This window comes from Ornithodoros turicata, chromosome 10, assembly GCF_037126465.1.
Source record: "Ornithodoros turicata isolate Travis chromosome 10, ASM3712646v1, whole genome shotgun sequence".
NCBI classification, from domain to species: Eukaryota; Metazoa; Arthropoda; class Arachnida; order Ixodida; family Argasidae; genus Ornithodoros; species Ornithodoros turicata.
The window spans coordinates 26,932,922-26,948,946 of record NC_088210.1 but is presented as its reverse complement, the minus strand read 5'-3'; the positions used below and the strand labels follow the sequence as shown (position 1 = coordinate 26,948,946).

At 46.4% G+C, this 16,025-nt stretch overlaps 1 protein-coding gene across 1 annotated transcript; it reads right to left on the bottom strand.

Annotated features, from left to right (window-relative positions):
- Nucleotides 1-1,954: 1,954 nt before the first annotated feature.
- On the bottom strand, nucleotides 1,955-15,557 carry LOC135369776 (uncharacterized). Its single transcript, XM_064603294.1, has 23 exons — nucleotides 15,349-15,557; nucleotides 14,513-14,715; nucleotides 14,245-14,434; nucleotides 13,857-13,988; nucleotides 13,656-13,780; nucleotides 13,379-13,546; nucleotides 12,215-12,359; nucleotides 11,952-12,115; nucleotides 11,351-11,528; nucleotides 11,050-11,266; nucleotides 9,739-9,888; nucleotides 8,727-8,844; nucleotides 7,648-7,834; nucleotides 6,655-6,857; nucleotides 6,401-6,590; nucleotides 6,211-6,342; nucleotides 5,394-5,518; nucleotides 4,996-5,163; nucleotides 4,772-4,916; nucleotides 4,529-4,692; nucleotides 3,949-4,126; nucleotides 2,601-2,817; nucleotides 1,955-2,205 (listed from the first exon to the last, which is right to left on the bottom strand). Exons 1-23 carry the CDS (start codon nucleotides 15,488-15,490, stop codon nucleotides 2,046-2,048), a joined length of 3,801 nt encoding a protein of 1,266 aa, XP_064459364.1. The 5' UTR covers nucleotides 15,491-15,557; the 3' UTR covers nucleotides 1,955-2,045.
- Nucleotides 15,558-16,025: the final 468 nt, after the last annotated feature.

The following is a 16,025-nucleotide window of genomic DNA, read 5'->3' as shown; positions in this document are numbered from 1 at the left end:
GGTTGATGGGTGCCCACCAGCATGCTTTGCGCGGAGACGTTACGTAATCAATGACGTAGTGGTGCAGGTCGTCTATAGATGAGACCGGTTCGTCACCCCAGCAAACATCTTGCTTCATGGCTCCGTGCTAGCGCCGCGAAGCAACTGTGGCTATGAGCAGCGTAGAGACGTGGACATGTTGCGAGAGGACTGCAGGAAGTAGTGGGGGAGATGGGGTTCAGCATGCGTCCTGGGCCGACTTTAGGGGGAACTGCGCCGACATTCGTCTGGAAAGTCTTCGGAAAACCAGGGAAACCACTCACCCCCACCCCCCCACCCCCACCCCCACCCCAGCAGACAGGCGAAACTATTTTGTGGATGCTTAAATACGCTGTCCGAACAAGTGGCAAAGCTGTAGATGCAAGTCTGCAATGTTTGAGATAAACGCTCTGGAAACGCTCTGTAAGCGGGGATGCTGCTTGTTAGTTGTGTCGTAAATCATCAATGTGGTTGTGCACGTGGCGGGCTCCTCCTACTTGGAAGACATTAATGTGCAACATGCTGCTCAACATGCAATGCAGTATGTGTGCGTCCACCGGACGAACAACGTCGTATCACTTCTGCAAATTTGCCAGCGCCTTGGGTCCGCAACTGGGCCTAATGAGCGTTGCAGCGGTTGAGGCAATGAAACATATACAAGGACAAACGCAGCACTGCTTCACTTCGAATCCCACTCCTTGTGCCTTTTCTTAGTCCCAGTCTTGGGGTAAATATTCACGGCTGGGTCCGTGTGTCGGTCAACAACAACAACAACAACAACAAGATAGGTGAATGGATGGTGATGATGATGTGGGATGTGTGCGTGTCAGTCAACAATATGCTCAGCTACTGTGATTGAGGACAAGGATGCTATCTTAAAAAGTTTTGGGTTCTTCGTTGTTCGCCGCAATTCGCTGTTTCAAACTGAATTTTCGAAATTGATATGTGCCAGTTCCGAACTTTTCTATTCCAAACGAAGCGAATTAAGTTTTTGTTTTACGTAGAACTCACGTCTCTCCGATTGCTCATGCGGTTAACATTAATATATTGTACGTAACGTTTTGGCGTCACAGTTTCGTCTAGGGTTAAATTAATTAAATTACTGCAATTAGCACAGCTGTAATATGATTTAATATAATTAATAACTCGATGTAAATTGACTATAACAAATCGTTCGCATATTAGCTGACCATTCATGTGAGATTTCGCACGTGACCCATTTCAGTCGCAACCATGAAGCCGACGGAGAATTCTGAGAAAATTTTGACCGGTGAACAATGGGCTTCCTTCATGTACCTGAGACCCCGCGTGAGACAAATCCTCATTGGCAGCTAAATGTCGGCGAAAATCGAGCCACAAGTTGACAGCAATACAGAAAAGAAAAAAAGAAGGGAAGAAAGCTATTTGCAGGCGCCAGACACAAAGCGCACTATCTGATGCCCACTGAAGTAAATTGCGTAAGCTAAGGCGCGTATGGATTTTCTTCTCTATTTTGGCGAACTGTTTCGAGTGTGTTTATCGATTCCGTCTATCTGGCAGTGATACAGAAAAGCAAATACTCGTACAATAGGTGAGCAGCAGAGCCATTTCAAGAGAGATATCACGCACGTGTTGGAGCACTACACACGTATCTATGACACAAGCGCAATTCTTTAGTTTTCTTTTTCTTTCTTTCTTTTTTTGGTAATGAGGCTTCTGCGGACCGGGTTTCGAAGCAAGGAGCGAAAAAAAGTCGATGCGGGTTGACTGCCTGAATTCGCCATAAGAAAATAGGAGAACATAATAAATGAGGAGAAAAAATAAGAACAAAGAAGTATAGGAAGGAAGAAGTTGATTGAGTTCGAGTTTGAACGAAAGAAAAAATAAAATAAAATAAAAGGGAAGAAATTGAATTCGTCACCTCACCAAGGAAGAAGACAGCAGTATAGGACCAGGGTGAAAGTTCGTAAGCACAGTCAGTGCCCGCACTGGATTGCACTTTATTGACCTTGCGAAACTCCATATCTTGTATCGAACACCTAGAAGCATCAAACTTCAAACTTTTTATGCGAGAACCCATGGTCTTCAAGTATCATAGCTGCCCCCTTTGCACCGATCATGTGGGCAGGAGCATTGAGGTTTCCCGTTACTATAAAGGGCATTATAGATGCATCGATGACCCGCAAGTTTTTCAAGCCTCCACGGACTCTGGAAAAGAAGGACAAAGGAACAAGCTATCATCGACTCACTCCCGTTTTAGCTCATATTAATCACTATAAGGTAGTGCTCCTCGAATGTTTTCGGAGAAAATTATGCTGTTAGTCTTCGTGCTGATTTTGATTTCTGATCTGGGAGCGCACCTTCTTGCATAAACGGTAACACACTGCCGGTAAGCAAAGCAAGAAGTAGGCGTTAAATTAATTTAAATTAAATTAACTTAACTCAAATTAAATTAAATAGGTGCAAGAACGAAGAGCCTAGACTTAAAGGATCTGTGCACATAGAGCACATACAAAAATTAAAGGCGCTGTAGAAAGATGAAAGTTCGATATTGCATAATCCGAGAGCCGTGGGGTCGTAGGATCTCAGCAGGTAGCACTCACCTCAGTCTAGGGTCTACAACAGAGCTCTTATCTTCCCCCATTGCACACGTACAACAGAAATGCCAAGAAGTGAATGTCAGATGTCGAGCGAGACAGTCCAGGTACGCGTCGCTCCAAAGTTCTTTGTCCTCGCATCCAGGAAGAGGAATATTCCATCTCTTTGTTCCCACTGACTTCATAGCTTTCGTGTCCATTACTGCCAACGCTTTCTTCGCGGCTGCAAGTACGACGCGGACTGTTTATAATCCATCTCAAGGCATCTGCGAAGAGTTCACTGACACCAGTTGGCGGACGACACTAAATGCACTCAAATGAAGACGTAATACATCCACAAAAAACAAGACGAGCGTGCGCATTGCTGATAAATACGATGACGACTAGCCTCTTCAGCGAACTGTTGGTACAACCATCTCAAATCTCCTCTGGACAGCAACAGGGCGGAGGTCAGCATTGGTTGGGCGCACAACAGTCCGTCGTCATTATCTTCTGTGTGGGTGATCCGCGAAAGCCTGTTCTACGTATTTGCAAAAATGTCACGTCGCTTGTGTCTGGGTTGCGTTGATGTCTGGTTCTCGGAGAAGGAGAACCCTGATCTGAAGAATTATTACATACCTTTCGAGAAGGGGAAAAAAACACGTCTTAGAGAAATTATGTTTTTTGTTCTTCTGTGCATGTGTCATTATGTGTATACGCAAATAGGGAAATGCAAGGCGCATGTCAGAGAACGACAGTCCATGATTTAAAGAGAATAATAATAATAATAATAATAATAATAATAATAATAATAACAATAAATAGAAACACACATTAGGGACGTCTTGTGTAGCCTCCACATGGGCGCCAGTGTCGCTTGTTAATATTATCAATACTATTTCTGAGCTGAGCGTACTGCTCCATATACGCTGTGTCTTGACATTGTGCCAGTGGAAGCTACTGAACGTGTTCACAAAAAAAAAAAAAAAAAAAAGAAAGAAAGAAGAAAGAAGAAAAAAAGAAGAATATGGGCAAGCAAGCTGGTGTAGGCTAGGTGTTAGTAACGTGTCCTTGGGCGTGAACTATGAACAAAAGAAACAAAAAACCGAATGAGACCCGTCTCGTCTCGTCTGTTTGTGTCTGTCCTGTGTTCATATAGCTCCCCAGACTCAGGGAGCGGTATACAAAATTTGGTAAAAATGTGGCGAACAACCGTCTCATATCAGATCGTTCTCATATGTGTGTGCAGATGAAAATCGTAGGCCTGGAAGGGTTAAACCCTCAAGCTGGACGCCGGGAACAGTGATGATTATAGATAGAAATATTCGAATAAGGAAAAATAGGATCATCGTTCGCTGTCATATCATATTCTTACATTCGACAGCGACCTGTATATCTTCTGGGTGAGAGTAGTACTTGGGATCGAGGAGTGGATGATCATGAGGGTCCGTGCTGTTTAGCCGAATTTCACCAGTGGACTTCAGTCGGTTTAAGAGAGTGCCGATATAGAAACTTGTTTCCCCTCTCTTAGGCAAGAAGTATTTGTTAAACACCTGAAAAAAAAAAAAGAATAAAAAGAAAAAGAAAGCTGATTGTCGAAAGGATCTAGAAGACAAATAGTGGGTTTACCCACTTAAATAACATGGCACGCATGTATGACCTGCATGCATGTACAGCTCCGGTCAACCTTAATAATAACACTGAAAAAAAAAATTCGGTCTCATTTCCCAGCGCGATAACAGCCACCCATAGGGCACTTGGGGAATGTTAATTAAGTGAACAAAATCCTTGCGTTAAACTAACAGAATAATTTTGTTCAATTAAGATTTCCTCATGGCCTCAAGGGTCGCTGTAATCCCGTTCGGGAACGAGACTACATTTTTTTTTCAGTGTTATTATTAAGGTTGACCGGAACTGTACCGTTATTGATGCGTGCCGATGTGGGAGAAGCTCACCTCTTGCTTCAGGCCCATGTCCCTTAGGTAAGACTCGGAGCTAGAGCTGGCGAGGGAACTTGCGATGTAGATAAGTTCGACGTCCGGGAAATCAAGGCTCGCATTCACGAATGAAGTGCTCATGAAGGCGAGGGCCTCAATTCCTCCCGGTATCGCCATCGGACCTGACAGTACAACGCGGTATATGATTCACTAATTTGTAACTATAGTAAACAGCAGCGTGAGGACATATTTCATGGATACCATTGCCGTGCAAGAGGTAACTCAAGAAGGAAGACAAGGAGCGTGGTGGAAGGGTTGCGCCCTCTTCCATAGTGCCAGCTATACCGCCGACAAAAATGTGGTCTTGAAGGTTTTGGCCAACGGGAAGGTCCGCTACCACTTTGATCTAAAGATCAATAATCAAGATGATCGTTATCGTGGTATACGATGGAAGGAGCAAGCACGGCTGTTTTACGCTATGATACCTTGTGTTCTTGAAGATGCTCCTTGGGACCCACACCCGACAGCATCAGCAAGTGAGGTGATCCAATGGATCCTGCTGACAGGATCACTTCCTTCTCTGCACGGACGTAATGCTTTGCCCCATTTTTCTCAAAGTGCACACCGACGGCATGCTTATCTTTAAACTCGATCTGTAAATTGGAGAGTATATACATAACACATTAGATAAGGTTATCAACAGCCGTTGAATTGTCCCGTGACATTGCTGAGGTAACTGGGGGCACGTTTAAGTGCGCCACGTCCATCACCGGGGGTCTATGTCGAAATAATGCGTGTAGCATTTAAGTGCAAGCAGTCTGAATATGGTTACAGAGTTTCCTGAACACCCCCCATTTCAAGCATACATAACTGGTAGCCTTACCTTTGTCGCCACGCCATCTAAAACGATATGCAGGTTGGGACGCTCTTTAATTATTGGCTGAATGAAGGCTTTCGCTGCGTTGACCCGCAGACCATTTTGTATGTTAAATTGCACTCGAGAATGTCCTGCAGAGAAATCAGGACGCAGGGTATGAAAGAAGCGCCTCCGATCTTGGAATATAGACTATTAAAAAAGAAAAAAAAAGAAAAAGAGAAACTGGAAAGAAGAATGAAAAGTGTACAGGAACTCCTTTTTGGGGAGTACGCCCCTGTCTGTATATCGCTCCCTTTTGAGTGTACAATTACATTGCAGTAAGGAGTTAAAGGATATCTTCACTGCCTGAAGGAGGCGAGGAGACTCCTTTTTGAGAGTAATTTTACTCTCGAAAAGGGAGTGATATATGTGGCAAGGAAACGGAGTTAAAGTATACCCTTTTTTAAGACTGTACTGCAAGTTCGACAACCAAGAACGTCAACTTTGCGAGTGTTATTCATGATAAAGCTCTTCATCTGTATCTGGGCATATAGAAGTGTCACCACACTCTCAGAAAAGAAAAGGAAATAGAAAGAAGTGAGAGCGTAATTTTAGTCCTTTTGGGGACTATATGCATCGCCCCAACCGTTACTCCCTTTTGGGACTAAATGCACGGAAGTTTATGCGAAGTTCTGGGACCATTCACAACGCTGGGACGTAAATTTCGGGGTCAGGGTACTGAAATGGGAGTAATTGCAATACAGGGGACTAAAACCCGTAATTGCTTCCCCAACTTACTCTTTTTTCCCCCTTAGCGTGCACATTAAGTCTGTGTATACTTTACCTGTCTGTGAAGGGCCGTTGTAATCCACGTAACTGTACCCTAACTCACTGCACCCTTTTAGAAAGGCGTCGCTCGACAAAGAATGCATTGCTGAGTATGTAATGGGCAGCTCGCCTCTGTCGCCGTGGTAACCTGTGATGGCGAGAAGCTTGTTGGCAAAGCGTATATGCCGGAAGAAATCAGCCCTTACCGTTAGTGGCGTAATCGGGAATTTGGAATGTCTCTATACTCTTAAAATAAGGCAGAACCTCCTCGTAAGACCATCCCGTCGCCCCGTTCTCAGCCCACTGGTCGTAGTCCCTTCTATTTCCTCGAACGTACATCATGCTGTTGATGACGCTCGTCCCTCCCAGCACCTTTCCTCTTGTCCATTTGCTCCTCTGTGAAGCACAGCAAATTGCTCGTGGAAACTTCTCCGTACACGGGGAGGCAAAAAAAATTTACCTGTCCTTCGAGGGCGAGGCAGGCGTTCTTCTGCGGTACTGTTTTGAACTGCCACTCGAATGGACAGTCGTTGTGTAGGCCGAAATACGATGGAATTTCAGTGCCTGCGCTCGGTGCTCCACCAGCTTCAATGAGCAAGACTTTGAAGTCTGGATTTGCGCTGAGCCTGTTAGCGACGATGCTGCCGGCTGATCCTCCACCCACTGTGAAAATGCAAGCGTTGAACTCGACCACGTGGAGTTCTTCGTAATGAAATCATGTTCGAAGGAAGTCACGAAAAGGCATGCGTGACATGTGTGAGGATGAACGGAGAGAAATATAACGACACACGGCGTACACACACGCACGCACGCACACGCACACACTCGCACACACACTCATACATACATACATGGATGCTTGCATACATTCATACACGCATACATACAAACATACATGGATGCATGCTTGCGCGCGCGCGCACACACACACACACACACACACACACACACACACACACACACACACACACACACACACACACACACACACACACATTGCTCTTGCGGAGCGGATGAGAAAGGAATGATGATAGAACACTGTCCTATTAGAAGAACAGTTCGAAATATCGGCGGCTTCTGACCTGAGGCAACTCCCTTCCTACATCTCTACCGGTTTGCTGGATTTCTACCCATCTGCAGTGTCCTATTAGAGCTCGTCCATTATGCCAAACGTGCAATTCAGGTATATATTTCCATTCAGGTGCTAGAGCCGCATACATCATGATAAGCGACGGAGGTAATTGTAGATTTCAGGGCGCTTCGAACACAACCTGTCCTGCTCGCATCGTTGCTGAAGTGGAGCACTTAATTCTGTTAAGTTGATTACTAACCAGAAGGCCTATACGACTAAGTAGCTACAGTCACATAGTTGTTGAGAAGGGTTGAAACGCATCATATAAGTTTTGTTCCGTGATTAGACAGAAAAAGCTAGGATAAAAGTGCAAGTACTTACCAACAATAAAATCGTAAGCGTCATGTAGGTTGTCCGTGTTGAAGTAAGAACTTGACGGAGGCGTCCATCCACAGAGTAAAGACAACATATATGCAAAAGCGAACAGAGCCCATTTGGGGGCTTCGGGAAGTTGAAAAATCATTGGAATTTTCCTGTAGAATCGATTATTGTTCACACAAGAACGGAGCTAGAACAATGCCCTTTATGGAAGGAACGCTTTCGAGAAGAGAATGCGATAGAGAGGCAAAGGTTATTCCTATCAGCGGTGTGTTCTTCTGCTCTTGGAGCGCCGGAGTATGATAGCGTTGCTTTCAGCGATATTTTCGAATCACCGTGGTATACAGAAGTAGTGTGTCGTACGCCTCTTGACTATAAAAGTACGTATGCGGGCGAAGGGAATAAAAGTAGCCGAAGCTCCTTGGCTGCACGTAGAGCATGTGTTTACAACTAGTTCGAGTATTTAGATGTTTTGTATAATCCGTCGTTGACATGCTTGCTATTTCGCGAAGCTATACACGAAGTGTATATTTCGTGTATATTTCGCTATACACGAAGGGTTTCGCCGTCCCGCAGGACGTCGACCGCAGGTTCGTGTGCCTCGGCTAGGATAGAGTATGTCTCTGTGGTCGAAGGTACACCAAGCAGACGCGGAGGCTCCTGGCTTGGCTAGAGAAGAGGTCTCGATTTCTGCTTCGGCTGAGGCCATGCAAGATGGGAAGGCTGTACCGGATATAAACGAACACGAGGGATTGGTGGACACGGCGGAGGTCAGAGCAGGACCGGCCTCATCGCGAACCAGAGAGGCAACGAAGTAAGAGCAACGTAGCTGTTGATATTGGTGGTTAAAGCCTTAATGTGACGAGACCAGGAAAGTTCACGGTCGAGCACCACGGCCAGATACTTGCAGTACTGGACAGGTGGCAGAGGTGAGCGTTTAGTGATGAGCGGGAAGCTCTTGAATGATCGACAAGTGCACGCCATGGCCGCAGTCTTACTGGGTGAAACAGAGAGGCCGCATCCGGCGGGCTACGCGACAAGGAGGGGAGGAGAACACCTCCTTGATTAACGCCGCGGCTAACAGGGTGGGGGTCAGTGTCCCCCTCACTAGTCCGAACAAACAAGAAGCGGTCACTGAGGAAGTCCTGGATCCAAAGAAGGGGAGCGCCTCCGACACCAGATTCTTGCAGGCTGGCGGTCCTACAGAGGACAGTGCATTCTGCCCGTGGTTTGAGAGGTCTGTGAGGACAGACAGTCGTGCGTGCGTCACGACGTGACGGACACACGACACGCGTTTACCTATGGGAGTGGCGCCACAGTACAACAATAATAATTTCGATGACTGTGAACACACCTTATAAAAAATTTATGCTCACAGTAGTGACATGTTGGTTGGACGATGGAGGCGTGTTATTCCAGAGTATGCTGCTCGGGGAATGAGACTGGAAGGTGCCCGAGATCGAATCCCGGTGGCGGCTGTGCTTTCTGGGTTTTTCCTGGGTTTTCCCCAGGCGCTGTCAGACATATGTTGGAACACTTCTCCTAGACGTCGGCCCAGGACGCACATTCCCCAAGTGCGTTAGTCGCAACGTTACCCACCTTTGTGAGGCCGACAGCGGCGAGCTCTTTCAGCATTACCACCACCACCACCACCGCTGCTCAATGGAGGGGTAGTACGGCTAGGGCCGACTTCACAGAGATTGCGCAGACACTTGCCTTAAAGCGTCCGACGAAAACCCAGGAAGAACACACAGACAGGCGGTTGTTGGTTTCTTACGGCTGTTGGAGGCGAGGTTAGCCAATGAAGAGCTGGGCTTCTACTCCATTTCACAGGACCCGGGATTCGAACCAGGATGCCCTACCGGTCTCGGTGTGGAAAGTGGTCACCTTAGCCACTAAGCCACGCGGGCTGGTAGGTTGTGACACGGTCGGCAACGTCGAAAAAATCTCGACCCGCACGAGTCCGTTTTGGTGCTTCCGTCGCTTTTAGTAGAATTGGACGTGCATTTATTAACAACTTCTTCCATACAAATGACAGATATCTGGAAATAAGTTATGATGAGGTACGGCGTTAACATGTGGAATTGGCACTACTTGATAGCAGCAGGAAAGCCATGGTCTTCAAGAATCATGTCGGCGCCTTTGGCTCCTATCATGTGCGCTGGTGCGTTCAGATTCGCACTGACTATGTAGGGCATGATGGAGGCATCAATTACACGTAGGTTGCGTATTCCTCCTCGAACCCTGCAAAACGTTTGCATTATAATACGTATAATGCGCAAACTTCCAATGTAGCGAGCGTCACGGGAACATCACATCTCATTGACTTACAAGAGAATTCCAGATGGGCACAAGGGAAAGGAACCAGTAGTGGAAGGCATTTGGACGCAAAAGCTTTACCAGGACTCAACTCAGAAAAGGGCTACGGACCAGTTTAAGAAGCTAGTGCACCGCCTTCGGCTAGACGTCCCTTTCAACCGTGCCCTATTCTTAAAGATGGGAAATGTAAACTCGCCCAACCGCCTTACGTGTGCTGATGTGGAGAACGCTAAACACACATTAATTAACTGCTCCAGATACAGTGTCCAACGTAATGATCTTAGAGCCGTCTTGGAAAGACTGTACCACCGTCCTCTAGACTTAGTGACGCTCCTCGGAGAATGGCCGAGGCATCTTAGACAGCATGCGACAGCTGCTTTAATGAGCTTCCTTGTGGACAGTGCAGCGCCTCTAACTTTTTAGACGTCCTTTTTTTTTTTTCAACTGTTTTCGAGTAGCCGGCGCCTGTGGTTTGTAGGAGCCACCATCTCCACATTTTTGTTTTCTAACTCTAACTCTAAGCTAGTGCCACTAAGGACTAAGTCTCGTTTCTTCAGAACCATACTGAGCTGTAATGTCATGACAATCTACGTGTCTCAAGCCATTGTTTCCCTGTATGTCGTGGAGGTATCATAAAATTAATATCTAGTTTTGCCAAGGGTGACGTCATCGGGTGACAAATTTACCCACGCGTCTGACAACGTTGCTCCTCGAAAGTCGATTTTCGTCTCCTCACCGCAGCTCCTGGCAGTCTTCTAACGTGGAGCGGAGGGCGGAGACGCGAGCTGTCGGTAGGAGGCACACGCTAGAGCCAGCACCACCGAGAGACAGAGACTGGTCGCTTGACCGAAGTGACGTAACGACTGACGTGAATGACGTAAGCGGGCCTTCTCTATCTAGGTGGCGCTGCCAGAGCTCTCGATGACGTCTCCCACTCTTGGAGAATCCGAAAGTATGATGTTTTTTTCGGGTTCGTTCGAAAATTTATGGAGGCGCGTAATATCGCTAAGTCTTTCAGCGAGATTTTTCTGTCCAGAGTAGCACTTCAAGTGCTGGTGGCACAATCCTCTTTTCTTTATAACGTACCTCAACCTGGGATCGACGACGGCACTGTCATTCGCTCCCATGGCACAAGTGCAACAGAAATGCCACGTTGTGTGGGTCAGATGGCGCGCAAGGCACTCCAAGTACTCGTCACTCCAAAGGACTTTGTCTTCACATCCGGGCAATGCAATGTTCCACCGCTTTGCCCCCAGAGCCTTCATGGCTTTGCTGTCAATCACCTTTAACGCCAGCTTTGCGGCTAGAAACGTCGCAGTCGAATGTTACACGCACAACACATTGCGACAAGAAGAAACGTTTTGTGGCACGCTTTGTCTATGCTTACCTTCGACCGCCACCTTGATATCTTCGGGGTGTGAGAAATATTTCGGATCAAGGAGCGGATGATCATGTGGGTTGTCAGACTTCAATGTAATGTGTCCTATTGATTTTAGTCTATTCAAGACCGGTTGAATTTCAAACGCGGGCTTTCCTCTATGTGGTAGTAAATACTTGTCGTACACCTGAAAAAATAAATAAAAGTAAACTCGTATTGGAATGCAATTTTTTTTTACTAGTTCCACCACCAGATTGTTTGTTGCAAAAATACGTGTAACATTTAGAGCGCAACGAGCGCAACATTCTGTTCAAAATACGCTTCGTTACCTATTGTTTGGCTAGTTAGTACGAACTCGTGTTTCTTTGTCACATTCATTTACACACATTCTTTATCATTTTTTTCTTTATCACATCACATCACGTCAGGAACTCGTGTTGGCAACAAACGCTATACGAACACAGGCAAATCCAACGTAACACACAGACTGTTGTAGCTCAGTGCTTTGAACCGTTCATTAACTACAATCTGAACGGGGAGAGCACAATCTTACGACGTTTCTTTGCTGCAAAGGTTGCTTAGCGACCACCTCAAACTCCCCTGCACTTACTTCCTTTTTATATCCCAAGTCTCGCAAGAATGTTTCCGATTCTTCGCTTGCGTAAGACCCTCCAACGTAAATAAGCTCGACGTCAGGAAAATCGAGGCTCTCGTTAACGAAAGGAGTGCTCATAAACGCAACTGCCTCGATCCCAGCCGGCACCGACATAGGACCTGGAACAAGTAAAGCCCGACTTAATACGTCTAATGCGAAGTGCAATCGTTCCTCAGGGTTAGGGTCGACCTCTTATTTTGGATCAACATATTCCATACCCGTTCCGTGTAAGAGGTAGTCCACTAAAGCTGACAGAGTTCGGGTCTGCAGGGATGCCTCTTTTTCGATTGTAGCCGTTATCCCGCCGATGAATATGTGGTCCTGGAGGTTTTGCCCAACAGGAAGGTCTGCAATTACTTCAATCTGCGAAATAAAGTCTGTTAGCACTTTGGATTGGATCGGATATGAAAGAAAAATATGGAGAGGTTAGTCCCGACTCAGTCAGGACTGGCTACTCCAAAACGCGTTTGTGGGTGGAACAATAGAGGAAGAAGGAAGTCACCGAAAAGGTTAGCCAGCTGTAGTACTCGAACCCATATCTTCTGCATTACCGGTCCTCAGCGCGCTTACCAATTGAGCTAAGTGAACACACTTCTCCAGTGACTTCCAAGGGTGTGTCATTTGAAGGGACAAACACATACACGCACTCACTCACTCCACTTTCTCTCTTACATGTTTTCCCACTCGCACACACATTCACACGACGGGGCGACGCAAGTGGCACCTGTTGAACATGATGGGAACTTATGTTCTGAGGCTGGAACATATAGAAAGGATGTATGTATAGGACAAATACATACATACATCCTTTCTATGTGTTCCAGCCTCAAAACATTAGTTCCCATCACGTTCAACAGGTGGCGTTTGCGTCGCCACGTCGTGTGAATGTGTGTGCGAGTGAAAAGAAAAAAGTAATAGCTTTGCTCAATCGGTAAGAGCCCTGGGGGCTTAATCGCTTCATCGTCGTTACGGTCGTTACAAGCTAACGAGTGGCGGGAAATTCAAAAAGGTGGGCACGTGACACATTGCACGTGACGTGTACCACGGCCTTCACGTATCGCGCGAAGAGCGCCGTGCACGTGTTTTATCACGTGCCCACCTTTTTAAATTTCCCGCACGCCTTTTTGAATTTCCCGCCACTCGTTAGCTTGTAACGACCGTAACGACGATGAAGCGATTAAGCCCCCAGGATCGGTAATCCAGAAGATGTGGGTCCAAGTCCTACACCTGGCTAACCTTTTCAGTGACTTCCTTCTTTCATCACATTTCTTGCTTTCTAACAAAAGAACTAAAGGAGGAAGGTGTGACAGGCTGCATCGAGGACTTCAACAGAACGAGCACTTCCGATACTTCAGTCGCGACCTATACCTCTGCAGCATTACCTTATGTTGCCTAAGGTGATCTCTAGGGCCGACTCCCGACAGCATGAGCAACTGTGGGGACCCGATTGCACCTGCTGACAGAATTACTTCCCTGCTTGCCCGGATGTAGTGCGAAATCCCGTCCTTCTCAAAATGAACACCGACAGCTCTCTGATTTTCAAACTGGATCTGCAACATCATGGGCGGAAGACAGAATGGTTATTGTAAATGCTGATTAGCTCGTGAAGATCTGCTTTAACAGCGTACGGAACACTGCTTGGGAATATTGAAGATATACCTTGGTAGCGACACTATTCAGAGCAACGTGGAGGTTAGCACGCTGTTTGAGTACTGGGAGAATAAACGCCTTTGCTGAACTCACTCGCCTTCCATCATGGAGATTGAACTGACTTCTAGAACAGCCTGCGAGGAATGTGACGAAGAGGAAGACGATGTGTTTCTTCAGTGGACATCTCAACTGACAGAGAGCAGCAGATACCTGTCTGAGAAGGCCCGTTGTAATCTACATATTCGTAACCAAGCTGACGGCAACCTTCCAAGAAAGCGTCGGACGAGAGTGAATGCATAGACGAGTGACCAATGGATAATTCCCCTTCGTTGCCATGATAACCTGCAGAGGGAGATGAAGCTCTGAAGTTCTATATCTGCTGTGGTTACAAGGAGAGGCGAGGGTCTGTGTTGAAAGCAATGCAATAGGATCGACGAAGAAAAGAAATCTAATGAATAACACTCGTCATTGCTGCGGGAGATACTTTCTACCATATTGTTTACCACCAAGAACAGAGTAGCAGAAGTGAGACAAATTTTTGCAGACTTTTGTGCCGTAGCCGTTGAGTCTGACTTAATGTGTGGTGGCTATACCTTACCATTTGCGGCGTACTCAGGGATGTTGAACTTTTCGATACTCTTGAAATATGGTAGGACGTCTTCGTATGACCATCCAGCAGCACCGTTCTCGGCCCATTGGTCGTAATCTCGTTTATTTCCCCGAACGTAGACCATGGCGTTCACGACGCTTGTACCCCCTAGAGCTTTTCCCCGTGTCCATTTGCTCCTCTGAAAAACAGACAACTTATAGAAAACGCCGTGGTGTTCTATGACTTCGTCTACAGTTTCCTCAAGATGGCTGCTTACGTTCTCCTCAAGGCCTAGACATGCATCCTTTTGGGGGACTGTCTTGTAGTTCCAGTCATAAGGGTAGCCGTTGTGGAGAAAAAAGAAAGATGGCACTTCCGTGCCTGCAGTTGGGGCGCCTCCAGCCTCAACCAATAAGACCTGTACTTCTGGTATGGCGCTAAGCCTATTGGCCACAACGTTTCCTGCTGATCCTCCGCCAACTGTGAGGATATATGAAGGTTCGTCCCATGAGATATTCGAATGTTGTTAAGTCATTCTTTCTATCGCACTATCTCCTCCACTCCGCAATGCTACAGTTTGTCCCGTAGCTTCTGTTAGTTGTCCAATATAGCAACAGGCTTTATAATCCTTATGGGTGTGACATTACCCTGGATTGGATTGGATTTGAGTTAATACGAAGAGTGTGACTTCACATGTGCGAAGCCGCTTACTGCAGATCACTTAGACCACTAAAGAGTGGTCAATAGCGCAGATTCTCAGGGGTAGGTTGGGTTAATGGTGCCGTGATGACAGCATAAAGAATGCAAATAATTATGAAATGGTTAAAGTACTTCATAGGTGTGCAATACGTGTCACTACTACGGTCAATTGTCGTGAGCTGTCAGCATGCTTCAAAACATTTTGCCCGCTTCGATGTCCCGGAAATATTTTACCGCGACGCCGAACTCCCGATACCTCACTCGGGTGCGCTACGTCCCGAATATCTAAGAACACTAAAAACACCGGCTGTTCGTTGCTATCTTTCCTGATGTAACACTATGTACCAATCTTTAGGGAAATCTTACGCATCGAAAGGGAAATCACGTCTAGTGGTAGAAAGGCGTAATACTCACCAACAATGAAATCGTATTGCTCCAGCAAAACTTCCGTGTTGTAGAAGGAATCAGATGGGTGATCCCACCACGTCAGTAGCGACACTATCCATGCGTAAGCGAAAAAAGCCCACTTTGGTGGGTAAGGAACTTGAAAGAACATCGCACTATAGAGACTGTTAAAGGCGATTTTGCTTTCTCAAAGACTGGAACTCAGGGTGTAAGCAGACAAGACACGTGCAGATAACGCTTATCGGTCGGCGTAGTGCATTGTGGACAAAAAATGACAGGCGGATTGGTCAATTGGTTATCCAGTGGAGTGTTTTGTTGACTGTACTATGTGAGCGACGAGTGTGATTACTGTTCCTGCTTTCGAGATATGCTTATTTAGCCACAGTCTATGCAGGTATATGTCGTAGCCACACATTGCTCGGAAGAGGCAATGATAAGGGTCCATTTTTTTCTGTTGCACTACAGATATACCACGAGTCTGGCTCGGTGGAGGTGAAGTATTCTGTCAAAGTCTGCCACCGACAAGTATTGCACAGAAAAAAATAAAATAAAATAATGATAGCACGTTGAAATGAGCTGCCGCTGATATGGGAGGGGCAGCACACTTATACAAGGCTACACGGCGTGCCAGTTGCACGACGCATCCAGTTTCAGGAGAGGTTTACAATAAGAATGAAATGTATCCT